We start from the raw sequence: 21,451 nt of genomic DNA, 5'->3' as shown, positions 1-21,451 counted from the left end.
ATACATAAAGTTAAAGACAGATATCATCAATCTAAATAAGTAATTTGTATCAATATAATGCTTTAGAAAATTTGAAATTCGACAAATTTGAATGCAATTTTGATATAGCATTCAAAATTAGACCTGGTATCTTAAATCGGAGGATTTTGTTTCATTTATGTCGGTTATATAGTTTTCTTTATATCGTTTTCAAGATGCATCTGATATGAAATCTGCATTTTACCGAATATATGGTTTAAAAAAATTCAGTTGTTTTGATTTTGGGAGTTCAGTAAAATAGAAAATGCAATATAAGCATGTAGTGTAAAAATAAGATTAAAACTGATTTCAATATTTTGTTAACATGGAGATCTTTAATGGGAATAAATATAAAAGTAACAAAGGTTGCATACTGATTCTCAAATGTTTACTGGATAATATAACTTTTTGAAATTGAAAAACAATTGCTTGGGATTTCTTCTTTTTCTTGTTATTAATCTTAAAATTATGCTGATGCAGTATAATAAAAATATTTTGAATAATTAAAAAATTACCAATTTACATAATTCAACAGTATAAAATCGTACAATTCTCCTTTATTGAAACGTTCAGATTTACAATAATCATGAAAGTGTACATGTACAGAGAAAATATACAAAATGTTTTATAAAATAACACAAATAACAAAATATTTACGTCAGTATATAAAAAATAATTCACCACAGCTGAGTAGTACCAATACAGCAGAAACCAGAAGCTTCTGTGAGGTCCACTAGCTGTATTACCAGTACTAATCACTAAGTGTACCGTAATCAAACGGTAACTTAACGTGCAAATAATAAAGAAGTGTTTTCTAAAAAAATTAAAATTCCGAAATTTGTTGAAATATTAAATTAAAAGGCAAATTCTTAATGAACTAAAAATTACCATCCTATTTTATAAGCAATTTTTATTACAGAAATGAAGAAAGGTATTTTTTTAATAAGCAAATGCATACGACTGATAAAGAATTTTACAACTAAAATTTAATAGACTAAATTTTGTAAAGCATACATAGCGAGAAATATCATGATAATGAATACAATTTCTAAATCTTACTAATTTAGATATTTTGATGAAAATAAAAAGTGTTATAATTTCCACTTCTTACTAATTTATATATTTCAATGAATGTAAAAAGTGTTACAAAAGAAATGATAAAATAAGAATTTCAAACACTGATAAGGTAAAGATATTATTGTTTCATTCAAAGCAACCATTATAAATAAAGAAACTTAAAAACACGTCATAATTGTAATATATACATTAAAATATATTTTGATACATTATAAGCATCTTTTTTTTACACATCTCAAATCAATAAATCGAATGATAGATGGATTTATCTTCAAGCGGAATATATAATTCGAATAAGATTCTCAAGGATATCCGAATTTTAACTTTTCAGTCTGATTGCAATATATGCAATGAAAGAATATATTTTGTCTCTAAAGAGCTTCTCATTTCTGCAGTTCAGTAAAATGGAATGCAGGATGCATTCTAAATTAACAAATCGAATGATAAATCGATTCATCATCGAGGCAAGAAGTGGAATATCCATCATCGGAACTAGATTGTCGCGGATACTCAAGTCTTAACTTTTCAGGTCGTTTAATTCTTAAGGAATCTTTGCAATTTTTAAACGAACCATTTTTGTTTCTACGCTTTGTGTAATAGGCTCTTAAGATATCGAGAGGAAGTTTAGAGGTTAAATCATCGTATTTAGCAGGAAATTCAAATCTTTTACTTCTGCGGAACATCCAAAAGCGTTTGGGGAAAATATAATCGCGATATGAATATCTTAAAAAATCAATCATATCGCAGGCTGGAAGGGACGGTTTTAATTCTCTGCATTCATTTTTAGGAGTAACAGAGGGTGTTAATGACGGGGTTGGGGTTTTACACTTTTCAGACGATTTAATGAGTTTTGGAATGACGTGATGTGCGATACGAATTTGCTGTCGCCATCTGTCTCCTTCTGTTGTACAAAGTTTGTACATCGTTCTGAAAATTTCCGTTCTCTGCGAAATAGTTTTATCTTTAGCAGCAATAAGTGAAAATTTAGAATTAGCATTAATTTCTAGTAAGATTGGCTCATCATTGACCATAGTACAACCTAAAATTATAGTTTCACGCCGTACCTCTTCCAACTGAATGACATTTGTGAATGGTAAGGCAATATGGGGTTTAGGGCCCGATACTATTCGAATGAGAGAGGGTAATTTTGTTACACGTAGCAAGTTAGATATTAAGTAAACATGATTCAGGGTATGTGAGTCAGGTGAGGATATACAGTAAAACCTTCCTTTGGCACTGTAAGGTAAATAGAGGACTTCGCCACGCTGAGACAGGCATTTTAAGTACATCATCAGGTCGGGATGGAGGTTTCCGCGACATTTCTCCAATATGCTTTGCCTATTTTGGTCTTCATATGATCCTATGACTTTCAGGACCTCTCCATGCGGAACCTTAAGCAGAAAAAGAAAAGTAAAAATAAGTGCTGATTTTTTAAAAAAATGTTGTTGAAATTCGAAATAATTTTTATTGAAAATAATAGACTCATTTTTTAAAAAAAAGCATGGATTGATTAGAAGAAGTGGATAATAAATTACATTGATTTTTTTAAAGAGAATATTGTGACTAATATTAATTCAGTTCTTAAAGGAAGCTATAGATGCAATCTTTGTTTCAAGATTGTAATTAGTGGATTTATTTTTATACTGTGGTTAGATAGTTAATATATTTTCCACGAGAGAAGCCTATTCTTTAAATCGGAAGATCGATTGTATGGGAAACTATGTTTTTGTTAATTTTCAGAATCAAGCGAAAATATTTTCCTTTTCTATGCCATATCCAATTATTGCATTGACTTTTTCAATCGATGACTCAAAAACATAATTTAAAGTGAACATCATTAAGAATGGCTGTCTCTGAAAGTTCGCCGCTTCTTTTTGAAATTTTTGTCAAGAAATGAGTCAAACATTCTGTGTTATTCAATATAAATATGAATAATTATATCATATACTGTTGTTTTTAGGATAAATTAGTAAAATGAATTTTTAAAATTTCATATTTTGATAGCAGTAAATGCAATGATCTAATTCCCAAAACACTTCGAGCACTTTTTTTCCCCAAGGAACGGTAAATGCATATCGATACTCTAAAAAAAATGTGCACACATATATAATTTTTCAAGGATTCTTCAACTTATCTTCGTTCTTTTCTGTTTATTAAAAAACTATCATCGGGTAGGCGAATAAAATTCCCGAAGATTGAGATATTATTTAATTTACTCTCAAATTTGGAGCCAAATTAGAAATTTTTATTGTGTCAGACAAAAAATTTAATGAAATAAATTTAATCGCTTTCATTAGAAAAAGACTGACGTTTTTCTTTATTTAATAAATGAAATCATATGTGCTGTAGTTTTGCATTTGCGAAGTCATAATCAATATCAACGCCATATTTCTTATTAAAGGCAATTTTTTTATTGACCCATAATTATTGATTATATAAAGTCAACAAAATACAGTTACTTTAATCTGTCGCCTTGGTATTTAAATTCTCTTAATCCAATCCATGGTAGATATTGAATTTAGAGATAGGTCTTATTTTCTGTTACTCTGCCCAGTTATTGGGAGAAGCTGTGTGACGAATTATTCCGTCAAATTTGGGCAAATCTACTAAAAGTCACCAAGGTGGATTTATATGAAATTCGCAGTATCGGAGCATCCAACCTAGACATATGTATTAAGGTGCATCCCGTAAAACGTCCTTAATTTAAATTCAAAATTTGAATTCTGTAAAAAGATGTCAATATGTTCATATATTTAAAAATTTTAGTCATGTTAAAATATTTAAGGCTCTCGGAAAGAAACTTAAGTTTCAATTTTTTTGTCAAAAAAGTAGATCTTAATTTTTTTAAAAATGCGTTAATAGAAAGAAAATTTTGGTTTTTGAAGTATAAAAATTTAAATGTTAAATATTAATTAACAGTATAAAAAGTTTATATCTATGCCGTGTGAGTTTTACCGAGTGAGTTTTAGCAGTAACATTATCAATTTCTCACAAAATAAATGCTTATTGTTGACAGGTTCATTTGCTTCTATTCTTCTCTTCTATTTACAAATTTCTTGCAATCATAAAGATAAAAACTATTTTGAAATTGAAATGTGTTCGCTAGACATATCTTATTTTTTATTTCACGAAAGTAAACTTATTTTTGGAATAAGACTAAATATAATTTTATATTAAAAATAATTTTACTGTAAAAAGATTATAAATAATATTCAATGTTCACAAATATTATATATTTATCTTCATAGAAAGTGAAATGTTTTTCCGTATTTATTTATACATAAATGTAAATGCAGTTGCAGAATAATGTTTCGTTTCAAACTTTGGAAATTATCATTTCTTCCAGCAATCTTGATGTGTGTGTATAATATGTGTGTATATATATCATATCCATATGACAATTTTTTTTTTTAGATTTTTAAAAATAATTTTGTTGGTTTACTTAATTGACGCTTTATATCCGGAATTAATTTATTACAAACTCTGTAATTATATTTTTTGCATCATAAGTTAAGTTTTAGTGATAACTGTAGGAAAGATGATAATACTTGTTAACTAAAATGATTTAAGGAATAATTCAAATAATTCTACTTCTGCCTTCAACTATCATTTACTGCCTGCAGTCGAAACAATACTCTGCATGACCTTGTGAGAACCATCAGGACAAAAAAAAAATAGGCATATCACGAAAATATAAGCATATATTTAAAACGGTACTTCTAGGGTTTATACAAAAACCAACTTTTTAAAAAACCGATTTTTGAATTCAATATTTCCAAAAAACCGGTTTTAGCCGGTTTTCAAATTTTTGTCAAAAAAAAAAAAAGAATAGGGAAAATATTTAATTTATATAAAATAACAAAAAACAAAATCGTTATCAAAATCAAAATATATATTAAAAAAAAATTAAGGATTCATGTACATATTACTTACACAAAATAACGAAAACTCAAACAAAAATTTCAAATAATATTTATATTATTTTCACTAATTTTAATTTCTCCTAAGAAAATAGGATTTTAAAAAACATAAAATATCTACTGAACGGTGGATAAGTCTTGTGCTTATTCTGGAGACAATATTGTCTGAAATTGAAAATACTCGTTCAATAGCTACTGAGCTTGATTTTATAGTTTTTATGGCATCAAATAACAATTCTAAGTTTTTTGTTCTTTTATTCTTTGCCTCAAATAATGAAATACGAATCGTTTGCTTTCAGTGTCTCTGGATTTGTAAGTTTTCCTTCAGGGTATTGAAAAAACTTATGAATTGATTTTTCCATGGCTTCCTTTACAAAAGCATTACTCTGATGATTAGTTTCTCGGGTTGCTCTTTATCAGAATAGGTTTCCACGTAAGAATTCGGAAATATTCCAGACAATATCTTTCCAGATAACTTGATCATTTCGGTTTTTGAAGCCAAAGAAAGTACACTAACTTTCTTCGCTGAACTAGAAATGTTTTGTGGATTTTGCAAATACAGCAAAAGAGTTGCTATTTCTACTTGTCTTCTTTTTTGAATGCGTTCTTCTAAAGCATATAATAATTTGAATTTTATTTCAGTGTTTAAATTTTTTGGTTCATTTAACAGAAATTCAAATATACCTTCACTTGTTAATAAATTGGGATTTCGTCACCCTAAGCCTTCAGCTGCTAGACTAATCGGTCCCAACCGATAAAATTTAAAATATTTGTTTGTTTTTATTGAAGAAGAGGAATATCCAGGCCTTTCCGGAAAACCGGTTTTCTTAAATTAAATCCGGTTTTCAAACGTAACAAATTTACTTTAAAAAACCGGTTTTTAAAACCGGGTTTGAAAAACCGTCAAACCCTAGGTACTTCCATGTATTGTTGGGATATAAAGGGTTAAGAAATGAAACGAAACGGATAGATTTGATTTTTAGATGTAAAACCCATATAAGCATCTACATGGCTTAAGAGAAAGGTACCTTTAGGTGAATGAATGACATTTGAATAGCAATATACAAAGAACTTTTATTTATGCAGCATTATCTTATTCAAAATATGCAGGAAGCCTCTCTAAATTATTTATATTTTTCGCATTTTTATTCCTTTTTCTCCATAGAATTCAAATAGTTAGATTTGTTAAATACTTTTGTAATAAAATAAATATGCAGCAGATTTTGAAATTGAAATAAACAAATAAACGAACAACAACAAAAAACAATGAAAATGCTGTGTATTGTCAACATTTAAAGCAGACGGATTTTAATCTATTTTATGTTAATAATAAACGAGCAAGATTTTTTTTTATAACCTTAAATGAATACTTGCTATGAATTAGAAAATAAGCATACCACTGTACGACACATTCCATTGGATGTCGTCTTCAATCCCACAACGGCATCTTGAACAAGAAACAGTGGAACAGCAGCTCGAGACACTTCTCCGATGCTGTTAAAAAAGCCAGCAGTTCTTCCGTCTCTCAAAACCATAGCAACCCATCCTATGTAAATAAAGAACTCCATAATAAAAGCATTTTGAATATATCTAATTGAAATTTCTAAAATAAATATATTGTTAAGATGTAAATTTTAATGAGTTACCTTAACAAACATCGGCTGAACATTGAGTGATCACTGAGTTACAGAATAGTAATTATCAAAACATAAAATAAGACAAAATAATCAATGATTTTGTGATTATGAATTATATTTGAGACCTATTGAATATCTGTTCGAACGAAGGTTAGACATTTTATTAATTGGAAGAATTCAGTCAGTCAAACATTAGATTAATTGATTTGAATCAACAAAATGCTTTCGCTTTAGAACTAATTGAGACCTTGAATAGTGACGGATTTAGTCATTTTGTTTACCTATGGAGGTCCCTCTTTTAAAAAATAGCCAATTTAGTTTCACATTTCAGCACAATTTTGATTCAATATAATATAATTTTTAATAATTTATTTTCTGTTAATTTTTTTTATTTTAACAATTTTATGAAAATGCATGCGTTTTTATTTATTAACTAAATTCTTGATTTTTTACTTATTTATTATGATTCTTGATTACTTATTTATTTACTATGATTCTTGATTATTTATTTATTTATTGTGAATCACATACAATCACGTTTGTACACGCTATTATTTAAGCAGACATGCTTGACATTTATTATTATTCTAATAACTAAACGAGCGTAATGAAAAAGGTAAATCATCCTGCCAGTTTTACTTAATAAAATATTAATATTATTTCAATTAATAGAAATTATATTTATTTACAAATTTATTTTTTTGAGCTAGACTAATAACATTTTGTTAATCAACCGGCTTGTGGCCAGTTTGCCTATTATCATCATTTTTAAAGCCTCATTATTATCATCATTTTTAAAGCCTCATTATTATCATCATTTTTAAAGCCTCATTATTATCATCATTTTTAAAGCACCATTCCTACGCATCTAAATCAAACTGGAATGAGCTACATCTCTTTTTTTTTCAGTCAAAGAATAATAGAGTAAACTGACAAATACGATTGTTTGCTACAAAATCATAAAACAAGTAGGACAAGAAAAAATAAAAACAAACATAATAAATCTCTCTTTTACAAAATCAATAAAATAACAAGGTAATTTTAACTATTAAAAATAATTAATCAGTTATTATAAATCCAAACAGATATTCTAGAATTATTGAAAACTTTTTAAAGGCTTTGAACAACTTTTTTCGATGCAAAAAAGGGATGGAGAACTATTCATAGTTATTTAAGATATAACATTAGGCAGAAAAATGCATAATGGAAATTATGTTCTTCAAATGTCTTCCATTTCTATTTCTGTTTGAGACTTAAAAGGATGAATTTTTCTAAAAAATAAATTACCCCTTTAAATCTTGAACATATTTTTAAAGGGGAAAAGTTATAATTGAAATAAAACTAATATTGCTAAAGATGACATCTAATCGTAATAAGTAATATAAAGTAATTGTAATAAAGTAAATAAGTTGCATATAAGTAAACAAATGTGATTCATCTTTAGGAAAGCATGAAATTATAGGATAAAGTAGTTCTTTCGCCCCAAGAAGATATTTTTAAAGGGGAAACATTATAATTGAAATAATAAAGCTGACATAAGTAATATATATATATATATATATAATATATATATATATATATAATATATATATATATTACTTATATATATATATAAGTAATATATATATATATATATATGTTACAGTTACAGCAGCTAATATATGAGTATGAAAAAGCTAGTTCGAATGCTGGTGGATAACATGCGGATAATCTTTAAAGGTACGAAACCGTAGGTCACTACAAAAGTTTTTTCATCCTATATTGGATTTTAAAAATATTATTTCGTCTGTCATATGGTAATCGAAGAATTTTTTTTATTTTTTTTACGAAAAATCTGATATGAGTTTTGCACTTCGATAATGATTGAAAAAATACCTGCAGGAAAAATGTTAGTGGATTTAGTATTTTCTAATTGCTTTGTTATGATAAGTTGAGATGATAATGGAGCAATTTTGTCTCAACTTTTTATTTCGTTCCAACTATTAAATGCGATACATTTTATTCTTGTATATTTTCTATTGTATAAAAAAGATTCAGCTATAACGGAAAAGGTTTTGAAACTCAAAAAAATCAGTAACTCCAAAAAAAAAAAGTATGACATAATATTATACTTTAATTGAAACGTAAAATATCTTTTGTTTTTATTTATTTTATACTCAGTTCAACGTAATTACGTAATTATTTTATACTGATGCTCATTTTGAATCAACAAGAAGGCTATTATGAAACCGGTCTCATAAATTTGAACCATTGTCCTATAGCAGTTAATCTGTCCAAATTGCCATGCCATACCAACAGGAAGACGTTTCACCCCCGATCAAGAGTGCCAAGAGATAGTATTTTTTTACAGCAGGAATGCATATAAATTTATAAACGAACACTCATGCAAAAACTATAATTTATTTTTCAATAATTGATGTTACTCATTAGATGGTTGGCTTATTCAGTTTAATAATGCTAAAGCCAAATTTAACCATATAATTCCCTCATTTATTACGGGAAAAATAAAAATACACAATTTTTCCCCAACATAAAATAGATAAACTAAAAATGCCAAAAGAATGTTAGGCGCATTGCAATTATTTTTTAATCCTGTGGTGTGTCAACTGGAAAAGTATTTTTTTATGTAAAGAAAAAAAAAAGTATCAACAGTTAAGCTATAACTGTACTTTCAACATTTAATTATAGAACATTGAGCGATGTAAAAACACTAAAATTCTACCATCAGTTCGCTCACCCTTTCAGTATAAATGCCTCTTTCCCTTCAACAGAACGTCATTAAAACTTGGCTCATGTTTCTCAATGTACCCACCTACTTTCACCTACCATTCTCCGAATCTTGTCTCGAGAGAATACGTCGTAACCATGCCAACCGTGGATTGCAGCTAGGGCTCCAGTAAAAATAATTTTTTTGTGATAAGTAGAAGCACTTTGGTAGATGCAGGATCAACGCCATTTCATTTTTCAAAAATTCAGGTTAATCTGAATACAATTCCTTAGGGAGGACAGCATAAGAGCTTTATTGCGGGATCCCCGCTCTATGCGCTTAAACGAAAACCAATCATGTTTGAATGGCGGATATTCGGGTTCAACGATATGCGAATGAGATGGGGAAAAAATGGCTGAACAAGAAACAAATTTATTTTGCATTGTGAGAAAACGCGGTTATAAGTACAAGGGTATTTTTTTATTATAAGTTAAAAAATTATTTAAAAGAATCCACAACCATATTAGGGAATGTAATACAGTAAACTTTTGATTATCTGAAGTTAATATTATAGTCCCAAAATATTATTAAAAATCTTTAATGTTAATACAAATATAAGTCATTGGGGTTATGTGGGTACGTATGTATGAATGTATAATAAGTGTATGCCAATCCTAATATAAATAAAAGTCATTGTGACTATTTATGTATACATGTTCCTCATCTGTTCTTGAACAATTTGGCCCAATTCAACCAAAGTTTGCCCACTTATTATTTAAGACAACAGAAAATATACTATCAAATTTTCAAAGTACAAAAATTAATTAAATTTTCATTTAATTAGAAATTTACTCAAGTTTTATCTTTTTTAACACTTTGAAATATTCTAACATGATTTTATAAAAAAATATCTTTTTTTTAATACGTCTGATATGGAATTTATTGGTTTTTAATTAATGGTTTAATCATGCTTAAAATCAAGCTTAAATCAATCGCTCAGTTTCAAACGAAGAACACTTTTTCCATACTTCTGCGTTTGTGAACAAATCTTTCAGTACAAATACAACAAATATAATAGCTTATGGAGAGTACAAAAGTAGAAAAATTAATTAAATTTTCATTTAATTAGAAATTTACTAAAGTTTTGGCTTTTTTTTTTACATTTTGAACTTTTCTAACATTATATTATAAAAAACTCTGTTTTATTTTAATACATTTGATAAGACATTCATTGGTTTTAATTAATGATTTAATCATGCTTAAAAGCAGAGTTAAATCAATAGCTCAGTTTCAAACGAAGGACACTTCCCATACTTCAGCATTTATGAACATAACTTGCAATACAATTATAACAAATATTAATATCTTATGGAGAAAATTAGATATCGTCTATAATTTAATTTTAGTTGATATTTTTTAAAAATAAAACTACACTTTAGATAATAATATAATTTTGCATATAATAATATTTTATACAAAAGTAGTTTCAGGTTTAAAATATTATATTTGAAAAGTGCATCATATTAACAGCTAACAAATATAGGTGTTTAACACACACACACACACACACACACACACACACACACACACACACACACACACACACACACACACACACACACACACACACACACACACACGATATATCCGATATAGGACCCATACTGAAAATAAAAAATTTTTAAATGTATTTTCATGTTGATCTCCGATCTTATTTGGCAGATTTTTGGATTCATTCCTCGCGTTTGGGGCGCCATCAAATCCTAGATTAATTAAAAGATTACAGTATTTTAGTTAACACTACATTCTTTTATTCCTTTACTTTGCTGTCAGTTATCAGCAAACATCAGTTAAAAAAAAAGGCAAATAGCTTTTCGAAGTGAAATTTTCGGAGCTAGAATTGTGAGTCAGGAAGAACTAACGTAACGTAACGTAACGTAGAATGACGTAGATCAAAATAATAAAAAAATTAAAGGGAGGGGCGCATGAGCATCAATTCATCGTGATGGGATTAGTCAGCTAGCAGGAAGTGATAGGGAGGAAAATAGGGCATACTTTCAAGTCCACGTTTCCTTTTATATGCTGTGGCGGATTTCACCACTTAGTGGTCCTAGATAGTGGATATTATGAGGCTCCAATTTTAATAAATTTATGAATTTAATTTCAGATTTCAACGTATTTTTTACTTAAATAGATGCTAATAATTTTTCTTCAATCATTTTATTTTAATGACTGTGTAAATGCATATATTTTTGAATAATTATTCATTAATATGATTTATGACTCTCGAGTATTCGCATTTGTACACAGTATTATTTAAGTAGACATACTTAATACTGTAATAATAATGTAAATGTAATGAAACATATAGCACTTTGACAAATTATACTTGACAAAGTGTTAATATTATCCTAATATTTTATAATGCGTAGGATTCGTATTTTTTTACAATTTTATTTATTTAGCAACTAGACTAAAAATGCTTTTTTAAATTGATATCTGATAAAAGGCTGCCTCAGTGTAACGACCCTCGGCTGAGGGGCGCAGTCGGCAATTCTCCATTGTTTATGTGTGTCGAAACGATAAAGCCGTAGTTGCATGCATTTTACATTAATATACGTTTAGTTTATGATTTCAGTGTGTCTATGAAATATGCTAAAAGCTTTGAATTACTTGTTTAAAATGCCAAAAATATCAGTTGAACATGTTAGAGAATGATGGTTGATGGTTTTTAGTGTTGAAAAACTGCGACATTAAAAATGGCTAAGACAGGGTGGAAGATATAATGACTTAGATGACCTAGGCAATGAGGGCTGATGCAAATTATGCGGGAGAAATCGAAAGTGTATTAAAGAAAATCGCGAATGCCTTTCATAACTGAAAGTCTTTAACAATGCTTTTATTGTGTTGCGCATCCTTCTTTGAATACTATAACATAAAAATTTAATTCATCTAAAATATTTATCATATCACTAGCTGATATACCCAGTGTTGTTCAGAATTTAAATACTTTCTGTTTAATATTTTTAATGTAAAATCTATTTTTCTATAAAATTTTGTGAAATACAAAATCTTCTTATCATCTGAAAGGGTTTTTGAATTAAAATAAATAAAAAAAAAATGCATCAAACGATTTAAAAAAAAAACTCTTGTAACTAATTTTCAATAATATAACTAACTAATTTTGTAACTAATTTTCAATAATATAACTAGCTAATTTTGTAACTTTTTTATTTCTTAATTTTAAAGAAAATTATTTATTACTACGATCAAACATGTCATCAGTTTAATTTAAATTAGAATAATAGCATATTGCTTAGTTAACTACAAAATAAATTTTTAAACAAATTTTATCTTATCCCTAAATAACAAATTAGTTGCTGCAAAACGTTTTATACTGAAACTAAGCGAAATTACCCTCTTATAAGGTCAGCAATTAAATACATTAAAAAAATAAAGAAAAATCATTGTTATCATCTAATCATTCATTTACATAAAATATCGCTTTCTATATATAATTCGGAATTATAAATTATTATATACCCATAATTATGATATTCAGGGACAGATTAAGCTTGTTCTGGACCCCTGATGGTGATGTTTTTTTTTGGGGGGGGGGGTTCTATTAAATTGTAAAACATTATATACAACGACTTGTCAAGAATCACGTTTCAAACTATAATTTAAGAGTTTTTGCGTATTTTAAGTATATATTTTGTAAATAATATCCGCATTTTATAATTGCTGTATAATTCATTTTTTATTTTTGTGAAACTTATAAGCTTTTATCTCTTTTCATTAGCTCAATAAAGCTATTATTAATTATTTATTGTCAAATACTTTTAATAATATAATGATATATTAAATAATTTTTGCATTTTTAGTTATTTCTAAAATTCAATCATTTCCAAAAATAGTGCGGCAATTTCAGCGAATAATTTGTTTACAATTGAAGGTAAAACTATCGGAATAATTGTTAGTTATTATATTAACATCATTTTTCATCACAAAACTATTTTTATTGTTTGTTTATGCTATTACTATTTTAAGGCAAATTAGAAATTCTTTAAAAAAATATTCTCTATTCTTCTCGTTCATTTTACCTATAGCAATACCAAATATATTTTTTAAAGAAATTAATAGGTGTTCCATTGAAATTTCAAAAAGAAAAAAAAATTAACTTTTAAATGATATATCAAGTTTATTGTCACGCTGCGGTTTTTCTTTCCTCACTTTCCATACAAAGAAATTAGATGATATATTTTTTATGAATTACTGCTCATACGATTCGTTTATATTACAGCGATATATTTGATTTCGCAATTAAACAAGAATAACGTTTGCGTTCACGAACACAAATAGATATTTTTGTCTTATGTTAGTCACGCAATTCGCGTATTGAACTGAAATAGAACCTGAGAAGTTTCGAGGAAATTGATTGCATTGCGTTAATAGAATAAGAGAGACAAACAATTAATTAATAGAATAAGAGAGACAAACAATTAATTAATAGAATAAGAGAGACAAACAATTAATTAATAGAATAAGAGAGATAAACAATTCATTAATAGAATAAGAGAGATAAACAATTCATTAATAGAATAAGAGAGACAAATAATTAATTAAGCATCCCCGGAGCACTTATGGTCTTCAATCTGTCTCTGGTAGCATTCATAAGTTGTAAAATATCAAAAAAGTTAAATTTTTGATGAAAATAATTATGACAAACTATCGGATATTTTTTAGTCATTCAAGTTACTCATAATTTTAATGATTATTGTAATAATTGTATTTAAGAACGATTATAGATTTCACGTTTAATCTAGTTATATTGCATAAATGAATAACAAAAATTAATTACTGCATATATTTTAACCTTTAAAATAAGGAGAATTGCTATCTTTTCATGAAATAAAGTGTTAAAAAATCTATATTTTCTTAAGTTCTGGAAAGTTCCCAAATAGTGCAAGTATACTTAATAAATATTATATGGCTTAATTTAGTTTAGCTATATTAACGTCCTGTTTTAAAGCAACACTAGAGCTATTTTGGGATGGATCTCATAATTTTGAGCCGCGGTCAGGGAATGAGCACGACACCTGAGCTGGCATCCCCTCTCTCCACACCACGCCACACCAGCGGGATAAACGAGTAGTAACGAAAGAGCTTGTTAGAGAGCGATTTTCGGCATTTTTTTTAATCGCTGAGATGCAGATGCTATTAATACACAAGTACCAGAAAATCGTATGTGTATTTTTAACACTTTTTTTCCAAACGATTACAGCCAATATTTGACGCAGAACTGCAACTACATTTGCATACCAAATTTTTTTTACATTTTTTAAAGTCATTGCATTTTCGAGTTACCACATGTATATACTGCTAATGAAAGTACAGTAGTCAACCCACTGGAGTAAACCACACCAGAGTAAAGATGTTTGCCCCCCCCCCCCCAACGGATGTAACGTGAACAATATTACATGGCAATTTTAATTCAAAGTGAAAAAAGTGAAATTACTTTTTGCTAAAATTTATGCAGATTTATGCAAAGAAAATCTGATAAATGTAATCTATAAAATTATTTACTGGCTTTTTATAGATTAAGAGTAAAGTAAAAATTTAAAAATTTATTTCAGATATAATGATCTTTCACTATAAAAAAGATTTAATGATCTAATGAATAAATGATATAGAGTTGTCTTAAATTTCAACTATGAAAATTACAATGGATATCACATTTGAAATTATTTTTAAAAATTTATTAAAATTCAGGTAAAATTATGGGAAACTGAATATATAATTCTGAATAATAAGTTTTGAAATTTTAAGCTGTTTTAAAATATATTATTCTTCAATAATGTTTTCTGGAATAAAACCTTATTGTACATTCATCATACAAGAATCCTGAAATTCTGCTCATTTTTTAATTAATTAAAATTCTAATAAAACTTTCTAAAAAATCACTTCGAAGTCCCTCAAAATATGTTTAAATTAAATGTGACAACTTTAAGTTAAAAAGTCTGTCCTGTAATGCGCCAATGGGCAGGCATATAACAAACTTGGCTATGATGAGTAGGGATTGCAATACCGGTATACCGGGATACCAAATGCCGGTATTTTGAGCCATTTGTACAATTTTGTAATACCGGTATTCACAAGTTTAAATACCGTTATTTCGAAAAATTGTTAAGATATTTAAATGTTCCCCTATAAAAAAATGGTTTTTATGGTATTTACTAGTTTTTAAAATTATCTCCACTATATATTCAGGGATCGCCAACATAGCAAAATAGTATACGTTTTTCTTTTTATGTCTCCTAAACGGACGAAATTAATTAGCTAATTAATGGCTTAATTAATTGCTCAAATCTAAATTAGCGAAACATGGATTATCCCTGAAATAAGATATTGTATCCATAACGACTGATGGAGCAACAGTTATGAAAAAAGATGGAAAGTTGATTGGTACAAATCAGTAATTGTGCTATGCTCATGGAATTCAATTAGGAGTAATAGATGTATTATAACAAAAAAATAAAGAACAGAATAATCCAAATACTGTGGATATAGAAACTTCGGATTCCAAATTTGAAGAGAGTAAGAGTGTGAGTGGTATTGACAATGTAATTGTTGAAGAAGATATTGCTAATGAAATGAAATATTTACCCATCAAGAATTGCTTCCTATATTTTATAAAGTTCGAAAAATTGTTAAGATATTTAAATGTTCCCCTATAAAAAAATGATATATTACTAAAATATATACTAACTGAAAATAAAACACAATATATGTTAATATTAGATTCTAAAACGCGTTGGAGCAGTTTACTCATAATGATGGAACGAGTTTTGAAACTGAGAAATCCAATCCAAAAAGCAATAATTGACTTAAACCTGTAAATTAATTTTTCAGATAGTGAATTCAACTTAAATCCAGAACTGTATCAGCTCTATTTCCAATAAAACTGACTATTGAGGCATTATGTCGGAGAGATACTAATTTATTAACAGCTAATGTAACAATAAATTTCATGTTGCAGTCACTGAAAGAACAGCACACATCACTATCTGAAGAATTGTATATTATATTGAAAAATCGCACAGAAGAAAGACATACCGAAATAAAAAAAAATGTCTAGTGGTATTTACATAATTATAATGATTTTAAAAATAAAAATGAAAAAGAAAAGAAAATAACCAATTCAAATCTGATTAAGTTTATAGTAAATTTTCTTAAAATTTTTTACCCACAAACCTATCCACATTCAGAAGAATTCGGTTCAATTATCGAAGATTATGATGATACTAAATGTCGATAGTGAAAAGGAATTGTGTCTTGAACAAAAATTAGAATTAGCGATAAATAAAAAAATTTTCAACGAACCAAAATACAGAAATCAGCTATATCCAAAACTATTCGACGAGAAATCTATTTATTTGAAGATGAGGGATTTAGAGGTAAATACTTGGAAAAAGTATATCGCGCATTGTTAACAGTACCACTAACTAGCGTAGATGCCGAGAGAGCGTTTTCGACAGATGGTAATTTTGGCACAAAATTACTTTTCAGGCTTAATAACAATACAATTGATGCATTATATTTTTTAAGATCACTTTTGAAAAATTTGTAATAGTACCACAGACTGAATAGTGATATTTACACTTTTTTGTGATTTAAATAAATGAGATGTTCCTTTACTTTTTTGTGATTCTGTATATACTGTTATAATTTATAGGTTACAAATTATTTTTTGTGATATTTGCACTCTCTAATAAAGCTGTCAAATAAAACAAAGAAACATCTGAGTTTTCTTTCTTTTTCTAAAGTTTCTAATACCGGTATTAAAACCGGTATCCCGTATTAAAATCTAAAAAATACAGAATACCGGTATTGAAATTTTGGTCTGATATTGCAGTCCCTAATGATGAGCCAAACATATCAAAATATAATACTCTGCCCCGCCCTGCGCCACACAGAAATGAACCAAATATACGATGAATGTGCAAGCACACAATAATGTATAAAGCTATGTTGAAGAGAGAGAGAGAGAGAGAGAAAAGGAAGAATTTCAAGTGTAAGAGATAGCATTCATAGAGTGAAAGTATGTAAGAGCGAGGAAATGATATATCTGGCTTAGAAAAACTACTATCTGCACTGGCATTTCAGCTTTATTAAATCCCTTCCACCACTGGAAAAATAAGAGTTACTACATTCAACAAAAAATATTCTTTGGATGATTCATTAGCCAGATACGATGTTTATCAATAGTTGAAAATTAAAATATTTCTGTTGATTTCAAATTCTGGTAAGCTTAAAAAAAAAAGTGAGCTGTTTCAAAATTTTTACTGAATCGATTCCGTCGGGTACCTACTTACATTTTTGTCAAATAATACAAAATTGAATGCAGCTAATATTTATCACCTATTTTATGGAAATTTACATTTTATTTTGAAAGGACTATAAAGATATAAAAAAAAGACTTATATTATTTTTACGGTTACATTATACATTTATTACATTAATTTTATAGTATACATTATATAGTTATTGCATGATTTTCATGGTATACATTATATCTTTATTACATTATTTTTATGAATTTACTATTTTTAATAGAAACACTTATATGTAGTTTAACACAACGCGTTTAAACTGAAAAACCTCTATAACACACAATTCTATTATCTACTAATATATATAATTTCATTCAGGAGATTTGTAAAAATAAATTTTTCTAACGCTTACTTTTCAAAAATTAATTATTTTCCAATTAAAACAATTTTTTAATTTTTAATTGAATATTTTTAAATTTCCTTAAGTAATTTAATTTTATCGTTCTTAAATTACAAATATACGTTAGAAAATTATCCCTTTACTATCAATAATTTTTCAGAAATAATTGCCCATTGAAAGTTTTTTAATTAAAAGTTATTAAATAATATACGAATAATCAATATACTAAACTAAAAGAAACTGAACCTGAATCTTGGGAAAAGTTTAAAAGCGTTTAAGACTCTTCGAGACCTATTGGAATTCTGTATTTATTCAGCTTTTACTTGCCGAAAGGTAGAAACTGATGTAGTCGATATACAGATCAATATCTCAGGTCATTCCAGATTAAAAAGTGATGTATGAATCAATAAATTGTCTGATGATAAATGTTTTTTTACGACTCTTTTTTTAGATATAGCCATTTTTGAAAGAAAAACAATTTTGTAACGGGCTATATAATCTTATTTCCATCTGTTTTTTTCTTCAGATTTCGGTAGTATATTTTAAGATTTTTAGAAATTTTCACAAAAAAGTTTTTTTTAAATAAAGTTTTCAAGGAAATGATCTACAAACTGAAATTTACTCTGTTTTCATATCCATGAATGACATAAATTGATTTTTAAGGAAATAAAAAAAAAATAAATAGAATATTTGAAAAATTTGCAAAATGTTTCACACCTGCTAGCTAATTTTTTTATTCCACGAATAAGAACTTTTAAAATTATATAATTTAAAACAGTTTTTTTGAAATACATTGTTTCAGTAAAGTTTTCAGCTCTTCTACAACAGCCAATTATCTTTTTCTCTTTCGCACAAATTTATTTTAAGATATATATTTTTTCTTTTAGTTTTTGAACATTATTGATGTGCAGTGCTAGTGTATTCAATCAAATAGTTTAGAACGAAATGAACTGTTGTTTATAAGTAACGCTCAATCAAATAGTTTAAAACGAAATGAACTGTTGTTTATAAGTAACATGCCGAAATGTATGAAATAATTGGGATCAACGGAGAGATTTTACGATGCCAAAGGGAAAAGGGTAGTGAAGGAACCTGACATTTCTATTATTAAATTTTATTTATAAGCAACAAATTAAAACTACAAGGAACACATTACGTTTGTTATAGTGATGGATGTTGCGCTTTAACCTGACTTCCGGAATAGAGAATTTCTGGTGAATGCAAAAAGTGAATTATCAGTGAGTTTGTGTTCCGGAAATTATATTTTAAGTTCAGTGGGACAATGGCGTAATAATTTTTTATTAATAATATCGTATGCAGAAAAAGTGTAATATTTTGATAAACCAAATAATATTTAAACAACGAAGACCCTTCCTTTTCTCAGGGGCATTTCCTTGAAAATTACATTGGCATTTCGACATTGAATTTAGTTTCAAGATATTATATTTACATTAAAGAAACAGATCTGATCTCTAATCTCTTAAATTAAAGGCTTTTCTAAATTTGCAATTTTAAAGATCTTTTCTTGTTTAATTTGGGCATTAATTGGCTCACTGCCACTTAATGACAAAGAAACATGTTTGGAAATTCCACGAGTTTCGAGTGTTCTGAATTTGCTTACGAATAGATAGCAATACGGCAAGAAAAGTTTTTTTTTTTTTTTTTTGCATTGCATCAAGTTGATTTCACAATGTATACCAATTTAAAGGTGGAGATAAATTTTCCAAAGCGAAAAATTAAGCTGGCGACAAAGTCCATGGACAGCATTTCATTGTCATAACGAACTTCTGTAAATGTAAATTTTTTGAATTCTGATTGATCAGAAATTGTGAAATAATTTCACAACATTGTGCGTTAAAAAGTAGGTAATTTGATTTGAAATCGAAACAAGTAATTAAGGTCTAAGTAACTGAGATACAGCTAAAATTAAGTCATTAACCTGTTTAATTTATTCAAAAACAAAAAGTGTAGTTTCATTGCCGTGTCCTTCTAGCACAGTTAATGAAGTGCAAAGAATTAACATTTTTTTTGATTGAGTTAAAAAGAAAGTTCTAGATCAAAATCACTTTAATTTGACTCAAGCCAGAAAACATTGAAATTTAAAGATAATATATTTTATCTAATCTGAAATAATAATAATGGTATAAAAATTTCGGCATCCTTAATTTTTAGATTACTTAATTGTAGCTAAAAGAATCGATATAATTGTCAAAAAAGTATTAAAGATTCTAAATATTGAAAAAAAATTAAGCTTCTATTGAAGAATAGTTTTTACAAAGCGTCAACAAGCACCATTTATCCTCTTAATATCCTCTCTGAGGGGGTATTACAAATACAAGAAGCAGAAAATATGAGAAGTACCTCGCCTCAGTATGAAGGTTCCCGCTTGTTTTGAGGACATATTAAAGGTGATATGGTTGTGCTCGCCACATCTCAGGTATATCTGATTCGAGAGAGGCTGATGCATGCCATTTGTAAATGATCTTACTGTCTATATTATTGTCGAGCGACCTGGTCATTCAGGATCCGGATACCACAGTCCAATCGTTTTCTTAAACGTTTATTCTCTAAGTAATACTTAGGAATAAAGTAAATTTAATTCGGCCAATTCTGTTGATTTACTCAAACTCTGATATTATTCAAACTCCCATGAAATATCCAGCACATCTGAGCTTTGGAGTCAAAAATGGTATTATAGAAGACAGATTAGTTTAGTTAAATCAATGTTCTGTTTAGAAACTACGCGAGGGCTATTTAGGAATGGACCTCATAATTTTGAATCATCGTAAGAACCGAATTTATTTTCATTGTCATGACATTGGACCACCTCTAAGGATTTAGCATGTGTCAAGGTCGTAAACCGGGAAGATCTTCCATAAAATCCCGTTTTGAATTTACGAAAGCCTGATCACGAATCTGAGGTTCTGATAGTCACCATTTGTTTAAGTATTCTTGTCCCCTTCATTTAGTTATTACTTCACCAAAAATTGAATACAGTCGTGTAGGATTTGACACTGATGGGATTCTCTCTGGATATCCCTGGATGGTTTGTCGTCTCTTTCTTTCTTTTAACATTTTTTCTTTTTTTTTCCTTCCATCTTGTGCTCATCCAATTAATTAGATTAGTTAGTGTTATAGGCACCGGGGCACAGAATGGCGTTATGCTACAAAAGCACAAGCATTTTATGAATATGTAATATTACACAGAAGGAGCATGAAACTATCACTAGGAGCTTCTATAAACTGATGTATCAGTTATTAAAAAATAGCATTAACAGTCAGTAATGACACTTATTTGCTAAAATACCATCTTGAGATAATATTCTTTTGTATCTATTTTTTTATGCAATCAAAATTTA

The 21,451-nt window shown here is 27.9% G+C and overlaps 1 protein-coding gene across 5 annotated transcripts in view; it reads right to left on the bottom strand.

The window, feature by feature from the left end:
- Positions 1–1,242: 1,242 nt before the first annotated feature.
- LOC129958795 (GRB2-associated and regulator of MAPK protein 1-like) overlaps positions 1,243–21,451 on the bottom strand; it is a 45,574-nt gene continuing 25,365 nt past the window's right edge. For all 5 annotated transcript variants that reach the window (XM_056071470.1, XM_056071472.1, XM_056071473.1 and 2 more), the window contains 2 exons: positions 6,413–6,561; positions 1,243–2,486 (listed from right to left, as the gene is read on the bottom strand). In XM_056071470.1, coding sequence (XP_055927445.1) covers positions 1,524–2,486; positions 6,413–6,561 — 1,112 coding nt within the window. In that variant the 3' untranslated portion in view covers positions 1,243–1,523. The remainder of the gene's footprint in view (positions 2,487–6,412; positions 6,562–21,451) is intronic.

The sequence above is a fragment of the Argiope bruennichi genome, chromosome X1 (genome assembly GCF_947563725.1).
Source record: "Argiope bruennichi chromosome X1, qqArgBrue1.1, whole genome shotgun sequence".
Lineage (NCBI taxonomy): Eukaryota > Metazoa > Arthropoda > Arachnida > Araneae > Araneidae > Argiope > Argiope bruennichi.
The sequence above is the reverse complement of the archived record's forward strand: the minus strand, read 5'-3'. Positions and strand labels throughout refer to the sequence as shown.